We start from the raw sequence: 21,282 nt of genomic DNA, 5'->3' as shown, positions 1-21,282 counted from the left end.
AACACATTGAAACTCCCCCCCCAACCCAGTCCCATTGAAACTCCCCCCCCCCAACCCAGTCCCATTGAAACTCCCCCCCCCCCAACCCAGTCCCATTGAAACTCCCCCCCCCCAACCCAGTCCCATTGAAACTCCCCCCCCCCAACCCAGTCCCATTGAAACTCCCCCCCCCCCAACCCAGTCCCATTGAAACTCCCCCCCCCCAACCCAGTCCCATTGAAACTCCCCCCCCCCCAACCCAGTCCCATTGAAACTCCCCCCCCCCCAACCCAGTCCCATTGAAACCCCCCCCCCCCCCAACCCAGTCCCATTGAAACTCCCCCCCCCCAACCCAGTCCCATTGAAACTCCCCCCCCCCAACCCAGTCCCATTGAAACTCCCCCCCCCCCAACCCAGTCCCATTGAAACCCCCCCCCAACCCAGCCCCATTGAAACCCCCCCCCAACCCAGCCCCATTGAAACTCACCCCCCCCCAACCCAGTCCCATTGAAACTCACCCCCCCCCCCAACCCAGTCCCATTGAAACTCACCCCCCCCCCCAACCCAGTCCCATTGAAACCCCCCCCCCCCCAACCCAGTCCCATTGAAACCCCCCCCCCCCCAGTCCCATTGAAACTCCCCCCCCCCCCAGTCCTATTGAAACTCCCCCCCCCAACCCAGTCCCATTGAAACTCCCACCCCCCAACCCAGTCCCATTGAAACTCCCCCCCCCAACCCAGTCCCATTGAAACTCCCCCCCCCCAACCCAGTCCCATTGAAACTCCCCCCCCCCAACCCAGCCCCATTGAAACTCCCCCCAACCCAGCCCCATTGAAACTCCCCCCAACCCAGCCCCATTGAAACTCCCCCCCAACCCAGCCCCATTGAAACTCCCCCCAACCCAGCCCCATTGAAACTCCCCCCAACCCAGCACCATTGAAACCCCCCCCAACTCAGCCCCATGTAAACCCCAACCCAGCCCCATTGAAACCCCCCCCCCAACCCAGTGCCATTGAAACTCCCAGTCCCATTGAAACCCCCCCCAACCCAGCCCCATTGAAACTCCCAGTCCCATTGAAACCCCCCCCAACCCAGCCCCATTGAAACTCCACCCAACCCAGCCCCATTGAAACCCCCCCCCCCAACCCAGCCCCATTGAACCCCCCCCCAACCCAGCCGCAGGAGATGAGTGGAGACATTCTAGAGGGGGGGGGAGTTTCAATGGGACTGGGTTGGGGGGGGGGAGTTTCAATGGGACTGGGTTGGGGGGGGAGTTTCAATGTGTTGCTGACGGTGTGTGTTTGTAGGTGTGTGAGCAGGCTGGAGAGGACGTGGTGCCATGTGAGGGACATTCTAGAGTCACCTGACAGACAGATTCCTTCTTGGGGCCTCCTCCATTTGCCTTCTTGGCCCCGCTGGCCTGGTCTATGCTGTCACTGGGGGACTCTGGACGCTCCTCACTGAAAGAGCCCTCTGGCTCAGGACTGGCTGCTGCTCGCTTCCTCTTCTTGGCCTGGGAAGCTGCTGATTGGATGGCCAAGTCCTGCCTCTTCCTGATTGGCTTAATCTTCTCTGGTTCTTTCTCTGGTGATTTAGACCTAGTGAATCCTTTAACGTGTGTCTCAGTTTTCTTTCTGTTTCTCTTCTTCGTGGGGGCGGAAGACTCTGCTGCCACAGCCTGGGGTTTGAGTTAGGAGAGGAAGATCAGACTCATCCTCACAGGGACATCTAAAGGCAACATACCAGGAATAAACAGTGCCACTAATTTTTAACTCACCTTCTGTTTGTCACCTACTCTAGGTTTCTTTTTGGGTTGTTGGTCCTTCTCCTCTGTCTCCATTAGAGCTCGTTTACCGGGCTGTTGGTCCTTCTCCTCGGTCTCCTTTAGAGCTCGTTTACCGGGCTGTTGGTCCATCTCCTCTGTCTCCTTTAGAGCTCGTTCACCGGGCTGTTGGTCCATCTCCTCGGTCTCCTTTAGAGCTCGTTCACCGGGCTGTTGGTCCTTGTCCTCGGTCTCCTTTAGAGCTTGTTTACCGGGCTGTAGGTCCTTCTCCTCGGTCTCCTTTAGAGCTCGTTCACCGGGCTGTTGACCAGGCTGCTGCTTCTGACATTCCTTCCTACCTGCAAACAGAGACAGGAGATGATAGGGGTGTGCCAAGTCGTTGGACAAAATGAGTATCTACAATGAGTATCTACATCTACATTTGTTTGCAGCGAGAACGTGCAGGGAGGTATTGTGCGAACATGTACTTAAGCATATTAAAAACACTTCTTCCCAATCACAAGTATCATCCGATTATCAACTGTCAATTTACAGATACGATTACGAGTATGGCCATGTCGGCATACCCCTAGGAGGAGGTTATGAAACAACAATTGATTTAGGGATAAATTCATCGTTAGCACTTTGGTAGGAGCATCGTTAAATCTCCTCAAGTGGGTTTCCCAAAACCAGCATTACTTAAGTTGCACTTCAAAAAGCTCATTATTTATTAAAGCAAAGAAAACAGCAATGATGCTTTTTGACATTTATACACAGATCTCTGCTAAACATAGAATCAAGATGGTTAACGACCACCGACATCTTCAGAATGAAGTTGACTACAAATAATAATCATTTGATGGGTGCTTATATTTGTCTTATTTCACACGTGAATTGGAAAGACGTTTTTTGCATATCCCAACTCCTGAAGAAATTTGCTATTGGCCCATAAGACCCATAAACTTCAACAGATAAAGCCCAACATAATGCTCTCAATGGTGCATCGCTGCCTGGTACAGCAACCACATGGCTCTTCAGAGGATGGTGCCCAACAGAATGCTCTCAATGGTGCATCACTGCCTGGTACAGCAACCACATGGCTCTTTAGAGGGTGGTGCCCAACAGAATGCTCTCAATGGTGCGGCGCTGCCTGGTACAGCAACCACATGGTTCTTCAGAGGGTGGTGCCCAACGCATCAATATGGGCATGCTGCCTGCCCTCCAGGATATTTACAGCACTGCTAATCTCCACCCGGCACAGCCAGAAGAGGACTGGCCACCCCACATAGCCTGGTTCCTCTCTAGGTTTCTTCCTAGGTTTTGGCCTTTCTAGGGAGTTTTTCCTAGCCACCGTGCTTCTACACCTGCATTGCTTGCTGTTTGGGGTTTTAGGCTGGGTTTCTGTACAGCACTTTGAGATATCAGCTGATGTACGAAGGGCTATATAAATACATTTGATTTGATATTTTAGGACCTCAGTCATAATTCATATTTCATCAACTTCAAAATCAAATGGTGTCACATGCTCCGAATACATCAGTAGTAGACCTTACCGCGACATGCTTTTACTGACGAGCCGCGACATGCTTACTGACGAGCCGCGACATGCTTACTGACGAGCCGCGACATGCTTACTGACGAGCCGCGACATGCTTACTGACGAGCCGCGACATGCTTACTGACGAGCCGCGACATGCTTACTGACGAGCCACGACATGCTTACTGACGAGCCGCGACATGCTTACTGACGAGCCCTTTTTCAACAAAGCAGAGTTGAAAAGTAAGAAAATTAGCTAAATAATAAAAAGGAAATTGTAACAATAAAATAGCAATAAGGAGACTATATAGAAGGAGTACCGATACAGAGTCAATAGTGAGGGTTACCAGGTAGCTGAGGTAATAAACTCAGCTAAAAAAGAAACGTCCCTTTTTCAGGACACTGTCTTTCAAAGATAATTTGTAAAAATCCAAATAAAACTTCACAGATCTTCATTGTAAAGGATTTAAACACTGTTTCCCATGCTTGTTCAATGAACCATAAACAATTAATGAACATGCACCTGTGGAACGATCGTTAAGGCACTAACAGCTTAGGCAATTAAAGTCAGTTATGAAAACTTAGGACACTAAAGAGGTCTTTCTACTGACTCTGAAAAACACCAAAAGAAAGGTGCCCAGGGTCCCTGCCCATCTGCGTGAACGTGCCTTGGGCATGCTGCAAGGAGGCATGAGGACTGCAGATGTGACCTGGGCAATAAATTGCAATGTTCGTACTGTGAGACGCCTAAGACAGCGCTACAGGGAGACAGGATGGACAGCTGATCGTCCTAGCAGTGGCAGACCACGTATAACAAAACCTGCCCAGGATCGGTACATCACATCTGCGGGACAGGAACAGGATGGCAACAACAACTGCCTGAGTTACACCAGGAACACACAACCCCTTCATCAGTGCTCAGACTCTCAGCCTATTGCGGACAGAGGTCCTCACCAGACATCACCGGCAACAACATTGCCTATGGGCACAAACCCACCGTCGCTGGACCAGACAGGACTGGCAAAAAGTGCTCTTTACTGACGAGTTGTGGTTTTGTCTCACCAGCGGTGATGGTCGGATTCGTGTTTATCGTCGAAGGAATGAGCGTTACACCGAGGCCTGTACTCTGGAGCGGGATCGATTTGGAGGTGGAGAGTCCATCATGGTCTGGGGAGCTGTGTCACAACATCATCGGACTGAGCTTGTTGTCATTGCAGGCAATCTCATCGCTATGCATTACAGGGAAGACATCCTCCTCCCTCATGTGGTATCCTTCCTGCAGGATCATCCTGACATGACCCTCCAGCATGACAATGCCACCAGCCATACTCCTCGTTCTGTGGGTGATTTCCTGCAAGACAGTAATATCAGTGTCCTGTCATGACCAGCGAAGAGCCCAGATCTCAATCCCATTGAGCACGTCTGGGACCTGTTGGATCAAAGGGTGAGGGCTAGGGCCATTCCCCCCAGAAATGTCCAGGAACCTTGGTGGAAGAGTGGGGTAACATCTCACAGTACGGATCTGGTGCTGTCCGTGAGGTGGAGATGCACTGCAGTACTTAATGCAGCTGGTGGCCACACCAGATACTGACTGTTACTTTGATTTTGACCCCCCTTTGTTCAGGGACACATTATTCCATTTCTGTTAGTCACATGTCTGTGGAACTTATTCAGTTTATGTCTCAGTTCTTGAATCTTATGTTCATATAAATATTTACACATGTTAAGTTTGTTGAAAATAAACACAGTTGACAGTGAGGGGACGTTTCTTTTTTTCTGAGTTTATGTACATGTAGGTAGGGGTAAAAGTGACCAGGCAATCAGGATAGATAATATAACAAGTCACAGCAGCGTATGTCAAGAGTGTAAAAGTGTGTATGTCTGAGCGTGTGTGTGTGGCATCAATGTGTTTGTGTTTGTGTGTGCATAGAGCCGGTGCCAAAGACCAGGATAGGGCCTTAGCGACGTGTGCGGACCAGGATAGGGCCTTAGCGACGTGTGCGGACCAGGATAGGGCCTTAGCGAATTAACAGCATTATTAACAAGGCAGGTACTAGGCCCTAGTTTCTACCTTCTTAATTAACAGCATTATTAACAAGGCAGGTCCTACAGGCCCTGGTTTTGTCGCACCTTGACTACTGTTCAGTCGTGTGGTCAGGTGCCACAAAGAGGGACTTAGGAAAATTGCAGTTGGCTCAGAACAGGGCAGCACAGCTGGCCCTTAAAAGTATACAGGGAGCTAGCATTAATGATGTGAATGTCAATCTCTCATGGCTCAAAGTGGAAGAGATATTGACATCATCACTACTTGTTTTTGTAAGAAGTGTTGACAAGCTGAATGTACCGATATGTCTGTTTAAATTACTAGCACACAGCTCGGACACCCATACATACCCCACAAGACATGCCACCAGAGTAGAGGTCGACTGATTAATCAGCATGGCCGATTAATTAGGGTAGATTTCAAGTTTTCATAACAATCGGTAATCTGCTTTTCTGGACGCCGATTACATTGCAATCCACGAGGAGACAGCGTGGCAGGCTGACCACCTGTTACGCGAGTGCAGCATCAAACAGACCTTGTGGCTGCAAGAAGCCAAGGTAAGTTGCTAGCTAGCATTAAACTTATCTTATAAAAAAACATCAACCTTCACATATTCACGAGTTAACCTAGTAATTTCATCAGCCATGTGTAGTTAACTAGCTTGTTCTGTTAGTTAACCTAACTAGCCTGTAGTCCTATAATAACTACAACCTAAAACTTCTTACCTGGGAATATTGAAGACTCATGTTAAAAGGAACCACCAGCTTTCATATGTTCTCATGTTCTGAGCAAGGAACTGAAACGTTAGCTTTCTTACATGGCACATATTGCACTTTTACTTTCTTCTCCAACACGTTGTTTTTTCATTATTTAAATCAAATTGAACATGTTTCATTTTTTATTTGAGATTAAATTGTTTTTACGTATTATATTAAGTTAAAATAAGTGTTCATTGTTCACTCAGTATTGTTGTAATTGTCATGTAATACATACATACAGTTGAAGTCGGAAGTTTACATACACCTTAGCCAAATACATTTAAACTCAGTTTTTCACAATTCCTGACATTTAATCCTAGTAACATTCCCTGTCTTAGGTCAGTTAGGATCACCACTTTATTTCAAGAATGTAAAATGTCAGAATAATAGTTGAGAGAATGATTTATTTCAGCTTTAATTTCTTTCATCACAATCCCAGTGGGTCAGAGGTTTACATAAACTCAATTAGTATTTGGTAGCATTAAAATTGTTTAACTTGGGTTAAACATTTCGGATAGCATTCCACAAGCTTTCCACAATAAGTTGGGTGAATTGTGGCCCATTCCTCCAGACAGAGCTGGTGTAACTGAGTCAGGTTTGTAGGCCTCCTTGCTCGCACACGCTTTTTCAGTTCTGCCCACACATTGTCTATAAGATTGAGATCAGGGCTTTGTGATGGCCACTCCAATACCTTGACTTTGTTGTCCTTAAGCCATTTTGCCACAACTTTGGAAGTATGCTTGGGGTCATTGTCCATTTGGAAGACCCATTTGCCAAAACATGTTATTGTTAAATCTCATAGCTCCTGAGAGAGGCAAAGGCAACAGTCTGGTTTCAGTCACTGATAAGGTAGGACAGCTGTGGATTGGGAGGAGTGACGAATTCGTCCCGAGGTCAGGTGAGATGAAGTTTGAAGGAACAGTCCTATGACACACACATATACTTCCACGCCCATAGGTTCTAGCAGGAGGCGGGGCCATGACTACACCAGTGAGAGGAACCAATTAAGTTCCTGACTAGCAGAGATGTATTGCCTGTCTAGATGTACAGGGAGTTGACTCCTCCTAGTATGCGGGTATAAGGATATGTGCATGTATAAACATGTCTTTGTCTTTAAAGCTGTTTGACCCAGTGGGTGAATCAACTTGGTTTGAGCTTTTCCTAGTCATCCGTTTGAGTTTTTACTCTGTTTGTTGAGAACCCAACAAGAGGCCCTATGGAAATAATGGACCGAGTTGATATCAACAACAGCCCACCTTCCTTTAGCTGTTCTTTAATCAAATCAATTTTTATATAAACAGCACATTTCAGACATGGAATGCAACGCAATGTGCTTCACAGGAAAAAATCAAAAATAAAATCTGAAATATTTATTACACACCAAACAGATGTAAACAAAAGAATTACAAAACCTGAACGACAAAAAATAGGAAGTGTTTTAGTATTGGAACCTTCTTAGCTAGAGGAAGAAAACACACATTTGCTGACAACTCTAGTTTCAATAAGCTAAATAATACCTATAAACTGACCACAGAGAAACAGAGGACATGTTGATATGACCCTAACTTACCTATCGCTGTGGGTGCAGGTGACGGGGTTTCTGGAATGTGTGTAGTCACAATAACCACTTTGGATCTCTTCTTCTCAGTTCTCAGTGTGGACCTCTTCTGGCTCTGAGATTCAAGTAGTTCAGTCTCTGAGGTGGTGGCGAGGCCATCCTACAAACACGGTACTTCAAAACTTAGGACAACAAAGATCAGCAGAAACACCCGAAAACACCATTTTATACCTGTCAATACATTGGTCTGTAAATAACATACTACATAGACCATAAACATTGAGGTAAGAAGCAGTATATGCTAGTTATTCCAGACCTGAAACGGCATCTGTGTTGGTCCTTTAGGGGAGACCACCATGTTATCTTTCTTTTTCTGTGTAAAAGTAGTCTGCTTCCGTTTCCCATCTGTTTTTCTGGGGCCTCCTCTCTTCTTCCCCAGGGAAGTGCTGCTGTCTGCCTGGGGGTTGGCAGGGCTGGGGGGCAGGGGGATCCGCCTGGATGGTACAGGATATTGGCCAGGCTCAGCAGGGTAAAGCTTAGCCAGCACGCGGGGGTTGAGGTGTGGTCCGTCACTATCGTGGGTAAAGGTGTACTTGACCAGGCGTTCCTCCAGGGCCAGGCTGGCAGCCTCCTTGGCCTGAGTGATGCCCACCACCCACTGGGCATGGAGCTTACGAGGAACGGACGGAGTGGTACTCTGGGAATAGAGTACAGTAGAGCTCTGAATTACTAGTGGAAGATAGTTAATGTTAGGGCTGGACAAAATATCGAAATAATTTGAATTAATGTTTTAGCGCAATGTTCCAAACACCTGTATCATAAGAATCAAGTGTTCTACTTCGTTATCAAGCAAATGTATTACCATCAGAAAGAATTGACCCCTTGACTTTTTCCACATCTAGTTACAGCCTTATACTAACATGGATTAAATACATGTTTTCCGGCAGAAATCTAGACACAATACCACAAAATGACAACGCAAAAACAGGTTTTTAGAAATGTTAGCGAATGTATTAAAAATAATACAGAAATACCTTATTTACATAAGTATTCCCTTTGCTATGCGACTCAATATTGAGCTCAGGTGCTTCCTGTTTCCATTGGTCATCCTTGAGATGCTTCTATGACTTGATTGGAGTCCACCTGTGGTAAATTCAATGGATGGGACATTTAGAAAGCCACACACCTGTCTATATAAAGGTCCCACAGTTGACAGTGCATGTCAGAGCAAAATACAAGCCATGAGGTCGATGGAATTGTCCATAAGTCCGGGTCTGGGTTAGGGGCTGGGCTGGGCCACTCAAGAACATTCAGAGACTTGTCCCAAAGCCAAGCCTGTACTGTCTTGGATGTGTGTGTAGGGTCGTTGTCCTGTTGGAAGGTGAACCTGCGCCCCAGTCTGATAACCTGCTCAGGACTTCATAAAAGGATCTCTCTGTAATTTACTCTGTTCATCTTTCCCTCGATCCTGACTAGTCTCCCAGTCCCTGCCGCTGAAAAACATCCCCACAGCATGACGCTGCCACCACCATGCTTCACCGTAAGGATGGTGCCAGGTTTCCTCCAGAAGTGACGCTTGGCATTCAGGCCAAATAATTAAATCTTAGTTTCATCAAACTAGAGAATCTTGTTTCTCATGGTCTGAGTCCTTTAGGTGCCTTTTGGCAAACTCCAAGCAGGCTGTCCTGTGCCTATTACTGAGAATAGACTTCTGTCTGGCCACTAACATAAAGGCCTGATTGGTCGAGGGCTGCAGAGATGGTTGTCCTTTTGAATGTTCTTCCATCTCCACAGAGGAACTCTAGATCTCTGTCAGAGAGACCATCGGGTTGTTGGTCACCTCCCTGACCAAGGCCCTTCTCCCCCGATTGTTCAGTTTGGCCGGGCGGCCAGCTCCAGGAAGTCTTGGTGGTTCCAAACTTCTCCCCAATTCCGTGGTATCCAATTGTTAGTTCCAGTCTTGTCTCATCGCTCCAACTGCCATACGGACGACTAGAGAGCGAGAAGTTTGAGAGCCGTGCGTCCTCCGAAACACAACCCAACCGCACTGCTTCTTGACACAATGCCCACTTAACCCCGAAGCCAGCCGCACCAATGTGTGGGAGGAAACACCGTACACCTGGCGACCGTGTCAGCGTGCATTGCACCCGGCCCGCCACAGGAGTCACTAGCGTGAGATGAGAACATCCCTGCCGGCCAAACCCTCCCCTAACCCGAACAACGACATTGGGCCAATTGTGCGCCGCACTATGGGTCTCCCGGTTGTGGCCAGCTGCGACAGACCCTGGACCACTCGGGAGGCCTTCATGGCTTAGTTTTTGCTCGGACATGCACTGTCAACTGTGGAACATTACATTGACAGGTGTGTGCCTTCCCAAATCATGTCCAATCAATTGAATTTACCACAGGTGGACTCCAAACAAGTTGTAGAAACATCTCAAGGATGACCAATGGAATCAGGATGCACCTGAGCTCAATTTCGAGACTCATAGCAAAGGGTCTGAATACTTACGCAGATAAGGGAAAAAAATGTTTTTATATGAATTTGGAAAACTTTGCACTCAGGCGTGGCGGGAAGCCAAAGTCATTCCGCTACCCATGCGTGGTAAAGCAGCCTTTATTGGTTCTAACATTAGACCAATCAGCTTGCTGTCAACTCTTAGCTAACTGTTGGGAAAGAAATTGTGTTTTATCAAATATAATGCTATTTCTCTGTAAACAAATTAACAACAGACGTTCAGCATGCTTCTAGAGAAGGGCACTCAACATGTACTGCACTGACACAAATGACTGATTGGTTGAAATAAATTGATAAGAAGAAGATTGTGGGAGCTGTACTGTTAGATTTCAGTGCAGCCTTTTTATATTATTGACCATAAACTGTTGTTGAAAAAACGTGTGTGTTATGGCTTTTCAACCTCTGCCATATTGTGAATTCAGAGCTATCTAATAGAAAGAGGGTTTTCTTTAATGGAAGCTTTTCTAATGTCAAACATGTAATGCGTGGTGCACCGCAGGGCAGCTCTCTAGGCCCTCTACTCTTTTCTATTGTTACCCATGACCTGCCACTGGCATTAAACAAAGCATGTGTGTACATGTATGCAGATGATTGAATCATTTACACATCAGCAACAACAGCTAATGAAGTCACTGAAACCCTTAACAAAGAGTTGCAGTCTGTTTTGGAATGGGTGGCCAGTAATAAACTGGTCCTGAACCTCTAAAACGAACAGCAATATATTTGGTAGAAATCTTCCCTAAGTTCTAGACCTCAGCTGAATCTGGTCATGAATTCTATGGCTGTTGAACAAGTTGAGGAGACTAAATTACTCGGTGTTGCCTTAGATTGTAAACTGTCATGGTCAAAACATATAGATTCAATGGTTGTAAATATGGGAAGTGGTCTGGCCGTAATAAAGAGATGCTCTGCTTTTTTGACACCACACTCCAAAGTCCTGCAGTCTCTAGTTTTACCTCATCTTGATTATTGTCCAGTCGTGTGGTCCAGTTCTGTAGGAAAGACCTAGTTAAGCTGCAGCTGGCCCCATAACAGAGAGGCACGTCTTGCTCTTCATTGTAATCAGAGGGATGATATTAATACTATGCATGTCAGTCTGTCTTGGCTAAGAGTTGAGGAAATACTGACCACGTCACTTGTTTTTATAAGAAACATTATGTTGGAAATTCCAAATTGTTTGCATAGTCAACTTACACACAGCACTGACCCCACCAGACTGACCCCACCAGACTGACCCCACCAGACATGCCACCAGGGCATGCTACCTTTTCAGTAACCGGGTCCAGAACAAATTCAAGGAAACGTACAGTACTATACAGAGCCATGAGTGCATGGAACTCCCTTCTAACATGGCGCAGGTGAACAGCAAACCTGGTTTCAAAAGACAAACACCTCAAGGCACAACACCTCTCCCCCATGTGACCTACTTGTGTGTGTATGAACTGACATGTATGTGGAACTGATAGATGCACACGCACACTACATGGTCCTGTTTTTAAATGGAAATGGTAAAGTCTTTTGTCTGTAATGTATTTTTCGTTATGTGTCAGACCCCAGTGAGCCTAGCTGTCCCAATTGGTGTGGACTAATGGAGACCCCAGTGAGACTAGCTGTCCCAATTGGTGTTGACTAACGGAGACCCCAGTGAGACTAGCTGTCCCAATTGGTGTGGACTAACGGAGACTCCAGTGAGACTAGCTGTCCCAATTGGTGTGGACTAACGGAGACCCCAGTGAGACTAGCTGTCCCAATTGGTGTTGACTGATGGAGACCCCAGTGAGACTAGCTGTCCCAATTGGTGTGGACTAACGGAGACCCCAGTGAGACTAGCTGTCCCAATTGGTGTGGACTAACGGAGACCCCAGTGAGACTAGCTGTCCCAATTGGTGTTGACTAATGGAGACCCCAGTGAGTCTAGCTGTCCCCATTGGTGTTGACTAACGGAGACCCCAGTAAGACTAGCTGTCCCAATTGGTGTGGACTAACGGAGACCCCAGTGAGACTAGCTGTCCCAATTGGTGTTGACTGATGGAGACCCCAGTGAGACTAGCTGTTCCAATTGGTGTGGACTAACGGAGACCCCAGTGAGTCTAGCTGTCCCAATTGGTGTGGACTAACGGAGACCCCAGTGAGACTAGTTGTCCCCATTGGTGTTGACTAATGGAGACCCCAGTGAGACTAGCTGTCCCAATTGGTGTGGACTAACGGAGACCCCAGTGAGACTAGTTGTCCCCATTGGTGTTGACTAACGGAGACCCCAGTGAGACTAGCTGTCCCCATTGGTGTTGACTAACGGAGACCCCAGTGAGACAGGCTGTCCCCATTGGTGTTGACTAACGGAGACCCCAGTGAGACTAGCTGTCCCAATTGGTGTGGACTAACGGAGACCCCAGTGAGACTAGCTGTCCCAATTGGTGTGGACTAACGGAGACCCCAGTGAGACTAGTTGTCCCCATTGGTGTTGACTAACGGAGACCCCAGTGAGACAGGCTGTCCCCATTAGTGTTGACTAATGGAGACCCCAGTGAGACTAGCTGTCCCAATTGGTGTGTACTAATGGAGTCCCCATGAGACTAGCTGTCCCCATTGGTGTTGACTAATGGAGACTCCAGTGAGACTAGCTGTCCCAATTGGTGTGGACTAACGGAGACCCCAGTGAGACTAGCTGTCCCAATTGGTGTGGACTAACGGAGACCCCAGTGAGACTAGCTGTCCCCATTGGTGTTGACTAATGGAGACTCCAGTGAGACTAGCTGTCCCCATTGGTGTGGACTAACGGAGACCCCAGTGAGACTAGCTGTCCCAATTGGTGTTGACTAATGGAGACCCCAGTGAGACTAGCTGTCCCCATTGGTGTTGACTAATGGAGACCCCAGTGAGTCTAGCTGTTCCCATTGGTGTTGACTAATGGAGACCCCAGTGAGACTAGCTGTCCCCCTTGGTGTTGATTAATGGACTAATGGAGACCCCAGTGAGACTAGCTGTCCCCATTGGTTTGGACTAATGGAGACCCCAGTGAGACTAGCTGTCCCCATTGGTTTGGACTAATGGAGACCCCAGTAAGACTAGCTGTCCCCATTGGTGTTGACTAATGGAGACCCCAGTGAGACTAGCTGTCCCCATTGGTGTTGACTAATGGAGACCCCAGTGAGACTAGCTGTCCCCATTGGTTTGGACTAATGGAGACCCCAGTAAGACTAGCTGTCCCCATTGGTGTTGACTAATGGAGACCCCAGTGAGACTAGCTGTCCCCATTGGTTTGGACTAATGGAGACCCCAGTAAGACTAGCTGTCCCCATTGGTGTTGACTAATGGAGACCCCAGTAAGACTAGCTGTCCCCATTGGTGTTGACTAATGGAGACCCCAGTGAGACTAGCTGTCCCCATTGGTGTTGACTAATGGACTAATGGAGACCCCACTGAGTCTAGCTGTCCCCATTGGTGTGGACTAATGGAGACCCCAGTGAGTCTAGCTGTCCCCATTGGTTTGGACTAATGGACTAATGGAGACCCCAGTGAGACTAGCTGTTCCCATTGGTGTTAACTAATGGGGATCCAAATAAATCACATCTGACCTTCCCCTGGACGACCCGGGAGGAAGGTTGTATGTCGCCATGGCAGAGCTCGACATATTGCTCCTCCCCCCTGAATGACACCATGTTCTTCTCAAAGATGTAGCCTCTCTCCAGGGTGTCTCCAAAATACTGGACGTGGTACATGACTCCAGCTGTCCGGCTGTTAATTGCTGAGGAAATAAAAGGAGCAAAACCATATCAGAACCTGGAAGATCAGTGTGTGTCTGTAGTACAACACTGCATTGTGTTTGAGGTGTGTAGTACCTTTGTGTTTGAGGTGTGTGTTGAGTTCTGGATCAGTGGACACCATGCAGGGCCACCAGGGATAACCTGGCACCTTGGTCCACACCACATCACCCACGGAGAACCCTACATGGACAGGGATAGACTGCTCCTCCAGGCTCTCCTCCTCCAGGCTCTCTTCCTCCTCCTCCAGGCTCTCTTCCTCCTCCTCCAGGCTCTCTTCCTCCTCCACCAGAGTACTGGCCTGCTGGATCTGAGAGAAACCACAACACGCGGTCAGAACCAAAACAACGCTGGAAATCAGGAGGACTCTCAGAAACAAGGACTCACAAGGAGTGTAAGATGAAGTTGATCTACTGTTCATCTTGATAGAGCAACAAGAAGACTTTCTATAATCCAAAGTGTTAAGGCAGATAAAGATACAGTTCATGTTCTCTTTTATGGTCTACTACAGAATAACATTGTATTGAACTAGAGAAGTGGAGCTCCCCCACCTGTTGTGGGGCAGCAGTGCCCTCTGGCTGACTGGCAGCAGACACCTCCACAGGAACAGGGTTAGAGGCAGAGCTGTGTTTGAGTTTAATGGGTCTTCTCTTTCTCCTCCCCTCCTTGCTGGCAAGAGCCACGAAGCCCTCAGTATCCACAGGCAGGTTGGGCCCCTCTCCACAGCACGGCTTGGTGATCTTCAGTTTAATCTCGGGGGAGGTGGCCTTCCTCTGGGGGCTGGGGTGGGAGGGGGGGGCCTCAGCACCCTTCAGGGTGGGGGGCTCAGGGTGGCACAGCTTGGGCAGCTTGTCCTGGTCGCCGTTCAGCATGAGGGACGTCAGGTCCTTCAGCCTCTCGTGCCTGTGGTTGTTATGGTTATGACCATGGGCAGCCATGTTGTTTAGAACACTGTCCTGGAGCGTCACGGCCAACTGGGCAGCTGCCTTGTCCATCAGCAGGGTCGGGTCCGCCCCCAGATCACCCCCACCCCGACCCATCCTCCCCCCCAGGGGTTCAGACAGCTGATTCATGCTGACTGGGTTGAGGGCCTCTGGCATCGAGGGCAGAGACTGCCCCATACTGGTACTGTCCATCCCAGACCGTCCCTTACTGTCCATCCCATCCAACCTCACTCAGCTACAGCACAGAGGGGGAAGGAGAGAAATAATGAATTACTCCTTATGGTCCAAAGCACAAGGACCTTAAATAAAAACTTCCACTTTAAAAGTCAGTTTCGATCTGTCTAATTATTAAATTAAACTTAATGTTGTCATTCTATTAACTAGACTATCAAAATAATGTTTACATCTACTCTTCGAAATGGAAATACACACAGGTGTGTGACTGAATTTATACCAATGGTTCCAACCGGTGTGCTGCTTGAGGAACTCTCAGGTGTGCTGCAAAACTTTTCCTAATCTTGACTAATTTTTTGAACCCTCACTTATAAACATGTGAAGTTGACTTGGGAGCACTAGAGTTGGTCAGATAACACATTCAATGGTTACACATGGTTCCATCTGTATAGTTGGTTCCAGTCCAGTGTGCTCAGGCTGTTGTCATCACCTGAGGGGTGCGCATCACCAGCAAAGTCATTTGTATCATTTTACTTTTGTCTATAAAAACAGTTATCACAACTAAGTCTGATAGGGTTTAGTAATTTATTTGTTAATATATGGCTCTGGGCTTAGCTATACCACAGCCTCTGCTCTAGAAACAAACAGAGTGGCTTCGTGTCCACGGTTGCACCTTTTCAATACAGAAAACCACTCCTCTGTAGCCCAAACTGTTCAAAACTAAAACATATTTTACCACAGCTACATTTTTTTTTTCTGATTTAGATTCGCTCTTAAAAAGGTGTACACACAAATGAACCATCATGGGTAAGGAACTAAGAAAATATTTCAAATAAATCCTTTTTAACTAGACAAGACAGTTATGAACAAATTCTTATTTACAATGACGGCCTACTCTGGCCAAATCCAGACGACGCTGGGCCAATTGTTACGCCGCCTGGATTCGAACCAGGTACTATAGTGACGCCTCTTGCGATGAGATGCAGCGGTATAAGGCAATGCACCACTTGGAGCCCAAGATAAGCAATAAAAAATATTTGTTAGAGAAAACAGATGATTACCAATAAATACATGGAGAGATGGAGGTCATTATCAATAAATACACAGAGAAATTGTAGGAGTGCCACAGAATTGTAAATCACATCAAGGTGTTCCACGGTTCAGAAAAAGTTGGGAACCACTGGTCTAGAAGATATCACATTGTCTACATTAAAATGTTGATGAACCTGTTTTATTTGGTTCATACACTGTGTAGTAGCACAATATTTTGAAAAGCCAGAGGGCATTGTTAATCGACTCAAAATAGGAATTTTCAAACAAAGACTGCAGAATGACAATACCGAGAAAGTCAAAACAATTGGCAACAAGCTTGATCAACAGGTGAAAACATTCACAACTACAGCTGTTCTAGATTACCCTTCTTCCTGCAGCACAATAGGATTGACATTTTATTAAGAGCACTCCTGAAAAGGCATTCAACTTTGTAAATACAGATCTTTTTTTTTTTTTTTACTCTAGTACAGTACAAGTGTTTGGAAATATGAATGGATAATTTGACATACAATATTACAAATAAGTATTATTTATACCAGTTAGGGATATTGGAATCGGCCGATATTAGCTAAAAATGCCGACATCGACCCGATGTGCAACACAGATGTCAAAGCTGACGTGCATACCTATATAACACAGCCTTCCTAACATAGCCCAATGTCTGCTGTGTGGATCGAGGAGTCAACAAGTCCAGCAGTCATTTGAAAGAGTAAGAACATTTCAGCGCGACAACTCAAAGACGAAATCCATTAACGACAAGATAATGGAATTCATTACCCTTGACAATCAACCGTTCTGTCGTGGGTGATGTTGGCTTTCGCTGACTGGTCGAGCACTGGTACACACTACGAAGTGCACTATTTTTCCGATGTTGCCCTACCGGAGTTACACAGTAATAGCATCACTGCTATTAGCTTCAAAACAGACATTTGGACCAGGGATAACAGCCCCATGAGCATGCCGAGTCTGACAGCACAGTGGGTCGTCGAGGAAGTCGTACTGAGGAAAGTAGTATTACATGCTCATGAATGTGCTTGTTGTCATACCGCTGATGCCATTTCAATGGCACATGAACACTAGCTAACTCCATTCGAACATTCATCAACTGTGTCTGCAGCAGACGTGATACCCTCTGTCATGGCATTGAAACACCTGCTCAACAAAACTGCCAACAGGCTGTGAACAAGCGAGTCGGTGGCATTCTCTTTACCGTGTCGCCACCATGCTCGATGCTAGGTACAAGGACTGCTACTTCGATGCAGACAAGAAACAGGTTTTACGTGAAATGTTACATACACAGCTGGACAAGATGGAAACGGACACCGTGTCAGTGCGCACCGAGGAAGAGAGGACACAGACAGACATGGCTGGGACAAGATGGAAACGGACACAGTGACAGTGCACACCGAGGAAGAGACCACGGACAGACATGGCTGGACAAGATGGAAACGGACACAGTGACAGTGCACACCGAGGAAGAGGCCACGGACAGACATGACTGGACAAGAAGGAAACGGACACAGTGACAGTGCACACCGAGGAAGAGGCCACGGACAGACATGACTGGACAAGAAGGAAACGGACACAGTGACAGTGCACACCGAGGAAGAGGACACGGACAGACATGACTGGACAAGAAGGAAACGGACACAGTGACAGTGCGCACCGAGGAAGAGGACACGGACAGACAGAGCTGAAACTTCACTGCTTGACATGTATGATGAAGTCCTGGTTGAGAATGAAAGACTGAACAACGACTTTTTGGTCAGTGTGGTGTGTAACCTTTATTGAACTAGGCAAGTCAGTTAATTAAGAACAAAATCTTATTTACAATAACGCCCTACCCCGGTGTAACAGTATAGCTTCCGTCCCTCTGGGCTCAAATCGGGGACCCACTGCACAGACAACTGTCACCCTTGAAGCATCGTTACACATCGCTCCAGAAAAGCCATGGCAGCCCAAGGGGAACAACTACTTCAAGGTCTCAGAGCGAGTGACGTCACCGATTGAAACGCTATTAGCGCGCACCCTGCTGACTAGCAATTTCACACCGGTTACACTGGCCAATGCTGGAACAATTGCGCGCCGCCCTGTTACAATTTCATGAAACGTCCCAATCACGGCCGAAAGTGATATTTTTAAAACCATATATATATATATATATATATATTTTCTCACAAATGACTTACTGCATTTTCTTTTTGGCACAATAAAAGTGCCCATTGATTAAAATTCAATATGATTTCAACGAGTTATCCATATTAATGTCATGAAACATGGCCTTTTATTTTGAAGGTTTCTGCATTACCATACGAAAGGTGACGTCATCGTGTGCGCTGCTGGCAGAATTCTAGTCTGCTGTCGACTTCAGCAAACAACTAACTAGACGATACATCAGTCTGATAAAATTAGAGCTAAACCACATCGTTAACTCACTAAAATGGCTCCACATTCAAATCAGAACAGTTTAGATGAGTAGCTTAACTCGATAACTTGCTGACTAGCTACCAAACTTATCAACCAACGCAAACTGATCTGATAAGCGCCTTAGTGGGCGCCCGCACATGATTGAAAATGTAGCAGCTAACGTTAACTAGCAACGAGAAAACGTGTTAAGTTCTCACTAAGCCACAGAACAATGAGGTTAGTTATAATCACATTTGTCTAAGCACTCTGGTTGGCTCGTTTGCTACTGCCATGTCCCAATAATTAATGATCAGTAGAGGCAAGGTCCAGATGGTTATAACTCACTGATTAGCCACGGCTAACTGCCAGCATCATCCACCGAGAAAAGCCGCGGAAACTTGAGAAAGCCCAGCTAGTTAACAGACTTCAACAGTAGTAGTAGTAGGCATTACCAAGCACATCAGACGCCACATTCTCACTCTGGTAAAATATTAGAAATGTTGAGATAGTGACGCGACAACTAAAAACTGGCGTGAGTTACAGCTAGCTAACGTAGCTAGCTATGTAGTTAGGGTCCCTGGCTATTGGCTAAGTCAACTAAACCATGACAGATATAGAATGACAATGTTCTGTTACTTCACATAGCTAGTGAAACGAATCAGAAAACGATCGGAATTAACCGGTGCTCAGTGACAGTAGCTAGTTTCTTAGTTCATGTTAGCGAGATTAGTGATTGACATTCAGCTAACATTAGCTAGCTACGTGCCTATGACATGCTAAATTACAGACACGTTTATTGAAAGATGATCACAGTTGCGTTCTCCTCTCATACGCATAGTAATTGGTTAAATTACCTGCTGAATTTCTCGAATAGTTATCAAATTGGAAAATAGTCAGTTTGAATCATCTTGAAAACGCCGACTCCGTTCAATTTAAAGCTTTGCGGGGAAACTCAGTTCGAGTCCCAATCAGCGCGAAAAATACTCACTTCCGATTGGTTGAGAGCAACTGTAACGCTTCTTCTTCTTCTTCTTCTTCTTCTGCTGCTGCTGTTTCTTCTTCTACAATATCATGGCGGTCCGCAAAACAATCGTTTATGTTCATGTCGCATCCTACTGTGTTGGAATGTACGATCAATCATGATCTGCCATGAAAATAAAATTAAAAACCAAACAAATCCCTAGTTTAAACCACAACCTCCACCCGACCCCATTGAACTTTATCTATATCATGCGGGAACACTCCAGCCTTAGGATTGTTCAGCATGTCAACAACCATTTCAACCGTAACATCTACTACCCCCAATATCTCTTTTGCCGTCGCCACAATGCCCTTCTATCCTGGCATTTCTGCTTTCCACAACCTGAGTCGTATTGATAACCTTACCAATAAAAGCTATGAAGTCAACTTTATTCATTATCAAAGTGTCTTTTGACGTCGCACATTCATGAGCACCAGATTTCTGAACAGGCCTCCAAACCATTCCAAGACCATCAGAAGCACCTGCCAGACTATGTTCCCTCCCACAATTACAACACTTAACCTTCACATTGCTCCTACATTCACCATCATCTTTTCATTCCTTTACACTGAGCAGCAACATGTCCCATTATTTGGCAATGAAAACACTGCAGTGCATATGGGACACATACTCTAACATTGAAACTAAGGAATCCTACCTGTACTTTCCCAGGCATAAGCTTCTCTAACTTCAGCAGCACTGATAGGCTTTCACTACTTTGACCATCTTTCATACTGATCAACATTTAGGCCTTTTCCTCCCTTCACATGTTCTTTAATATCATTGATAGACATAGGTTTTGGGATACCAGTGATTTTTATTTTATTTTAATTTCACCTTTATTTAACCAGGTAGGCTAGTTGAGAACAAGTTCTCATTTGCAACTGCGAGCTAGCCAAGATAAAGCAAAGCAATTTGACACATACAACAACACAGAGTTACACATGGAATAAGCAAAACATAGTCAATAATACAGTAGAACAAAAGAAAACAAAAAGTCTATATACAGTGAGTGCAAATGAGGTAAGATAAGGGATAAGGGAGGTAAGGCAATGAATAGGCCATGGTGGCAAAGTAATTACAATATAGCAATTAAACACTGGAATGGTAGATGTGCAAGGAGGTGGGACAACATGGTTGGTTAGGGCATATTGAGCAGGGCTAGAGGCTCTACAGTGAAATAAGACAATAATCACTAACCAGGACAGTAATGGATGAGGCATATTGATATTAGAAAGAGGCATCGAAGCCAGGTGAACATATGGGTCCAGTGAGTGGTTGGGCTGGCTGGGGACACGGCGACTCAGACAGTTAGTAGGCCGGGGCTAAACAAGCTAGCAGTTAGCAGCCCGGGGCTGGCAAGCTAGCATTTAGCAGACCGGGGCTGGCAAGCTAGCAGTTAGCAGACCGGGTTAGCAAGCAAGCAGTTAGCAGGAGCTAGCAATTAGCAGACCTGGGCAGGCAAGCTAGTAGTTAGCAGACTGGGGCAGGCAAGCTAGCAGTTAGCAGACCGGGGCTAGCAAGTTAGCCTTTGGGGGACGTCGCGATGGGGGAAAGTCTGTTTTTGCCCCTTCGTGCGGTGATGTCGATAGACCAGTCGTGGAATTAGTAGGGTTCCAAGTAGCTCTAGGTAGCTAGTAGGCCTAGCAGGTTAGCAGAATTGGCCTTCAGCGGGCGTCGCGCCTGAGGGGCCTGTTGGAGTCCTCGGGCAGATTATGTCGGTATTCCAGTCGTAGAGGATCGGCGGGGTTCCGTACCCCGTACCGG

General features: G+C 46.6%; 1 protein-coding gene across 1 annotated transcript in view; it reads right to left on the bottom strand.

The window, feature by feature from the left end:
• The window catches only part of nsd2 (nuclear receptor binding SET domain protein 2), a 62,551-nt gene extending 43,021 nt beyond the window's left edge, over positions 1-19,530 (bottom strand). The window contains exons 1-8 of the mRNA XM_090221493.1: positions 19,349-19,530; positions 14,469-15,096; positions 13,996-14,227; positions 13,732-13,901; positions 7,955-8,335; positions 7,651-7,798; positions 1,757-2,100; positions 1,343-1,657 (exon numbers count right to left, since the gene is read on the bottom strand). Of these exons, the coding sequence (XP_090077619.1) occupies positions 1,343-1,657; positions 1,757-2,100; positions 7,651-7,798; positions 7,955-8,335; positions 13,732-13,901; positions 13,996-14,227; positions 14,469-15,077 (2,199 nt within the window). The 5' untranslated portion in view covers positions 15,078-15,096; positions 19,349-19,530. The remainder of the gene's footprint in view (positions 1-1,342; positions 1,658-1,756; positions 2,101-7,650; positions 7,799-7,954; positions 8,336-13,731; positions 13,902-13,995; positions 14,228-14,468; positions 15,097-19,348) is intronic.
• Positions 19,531-21,282: the final 1,752 nt, after the last annotated feature.

Source organism: Oncorhynchus mykiss, chromosome 25, assembly GCF_057628025.1.
Source record: "Oncorhynchus mykiss isolate SJ-2025 chromosome 25, ASM5762802v1, whole genome shotgun sequence".
Lineage (NCBI taxonomy): Eukaryota > Metazoa > Chordata > Actinopteri > Salmoniformes > Salmonidae > Oncorhynchus > Oncorhynchus mykiss.
Note: the sequence above shows the minus strand (reverse complement) of the source record. Positions and strands in the feature narration are given on the sequence as shown.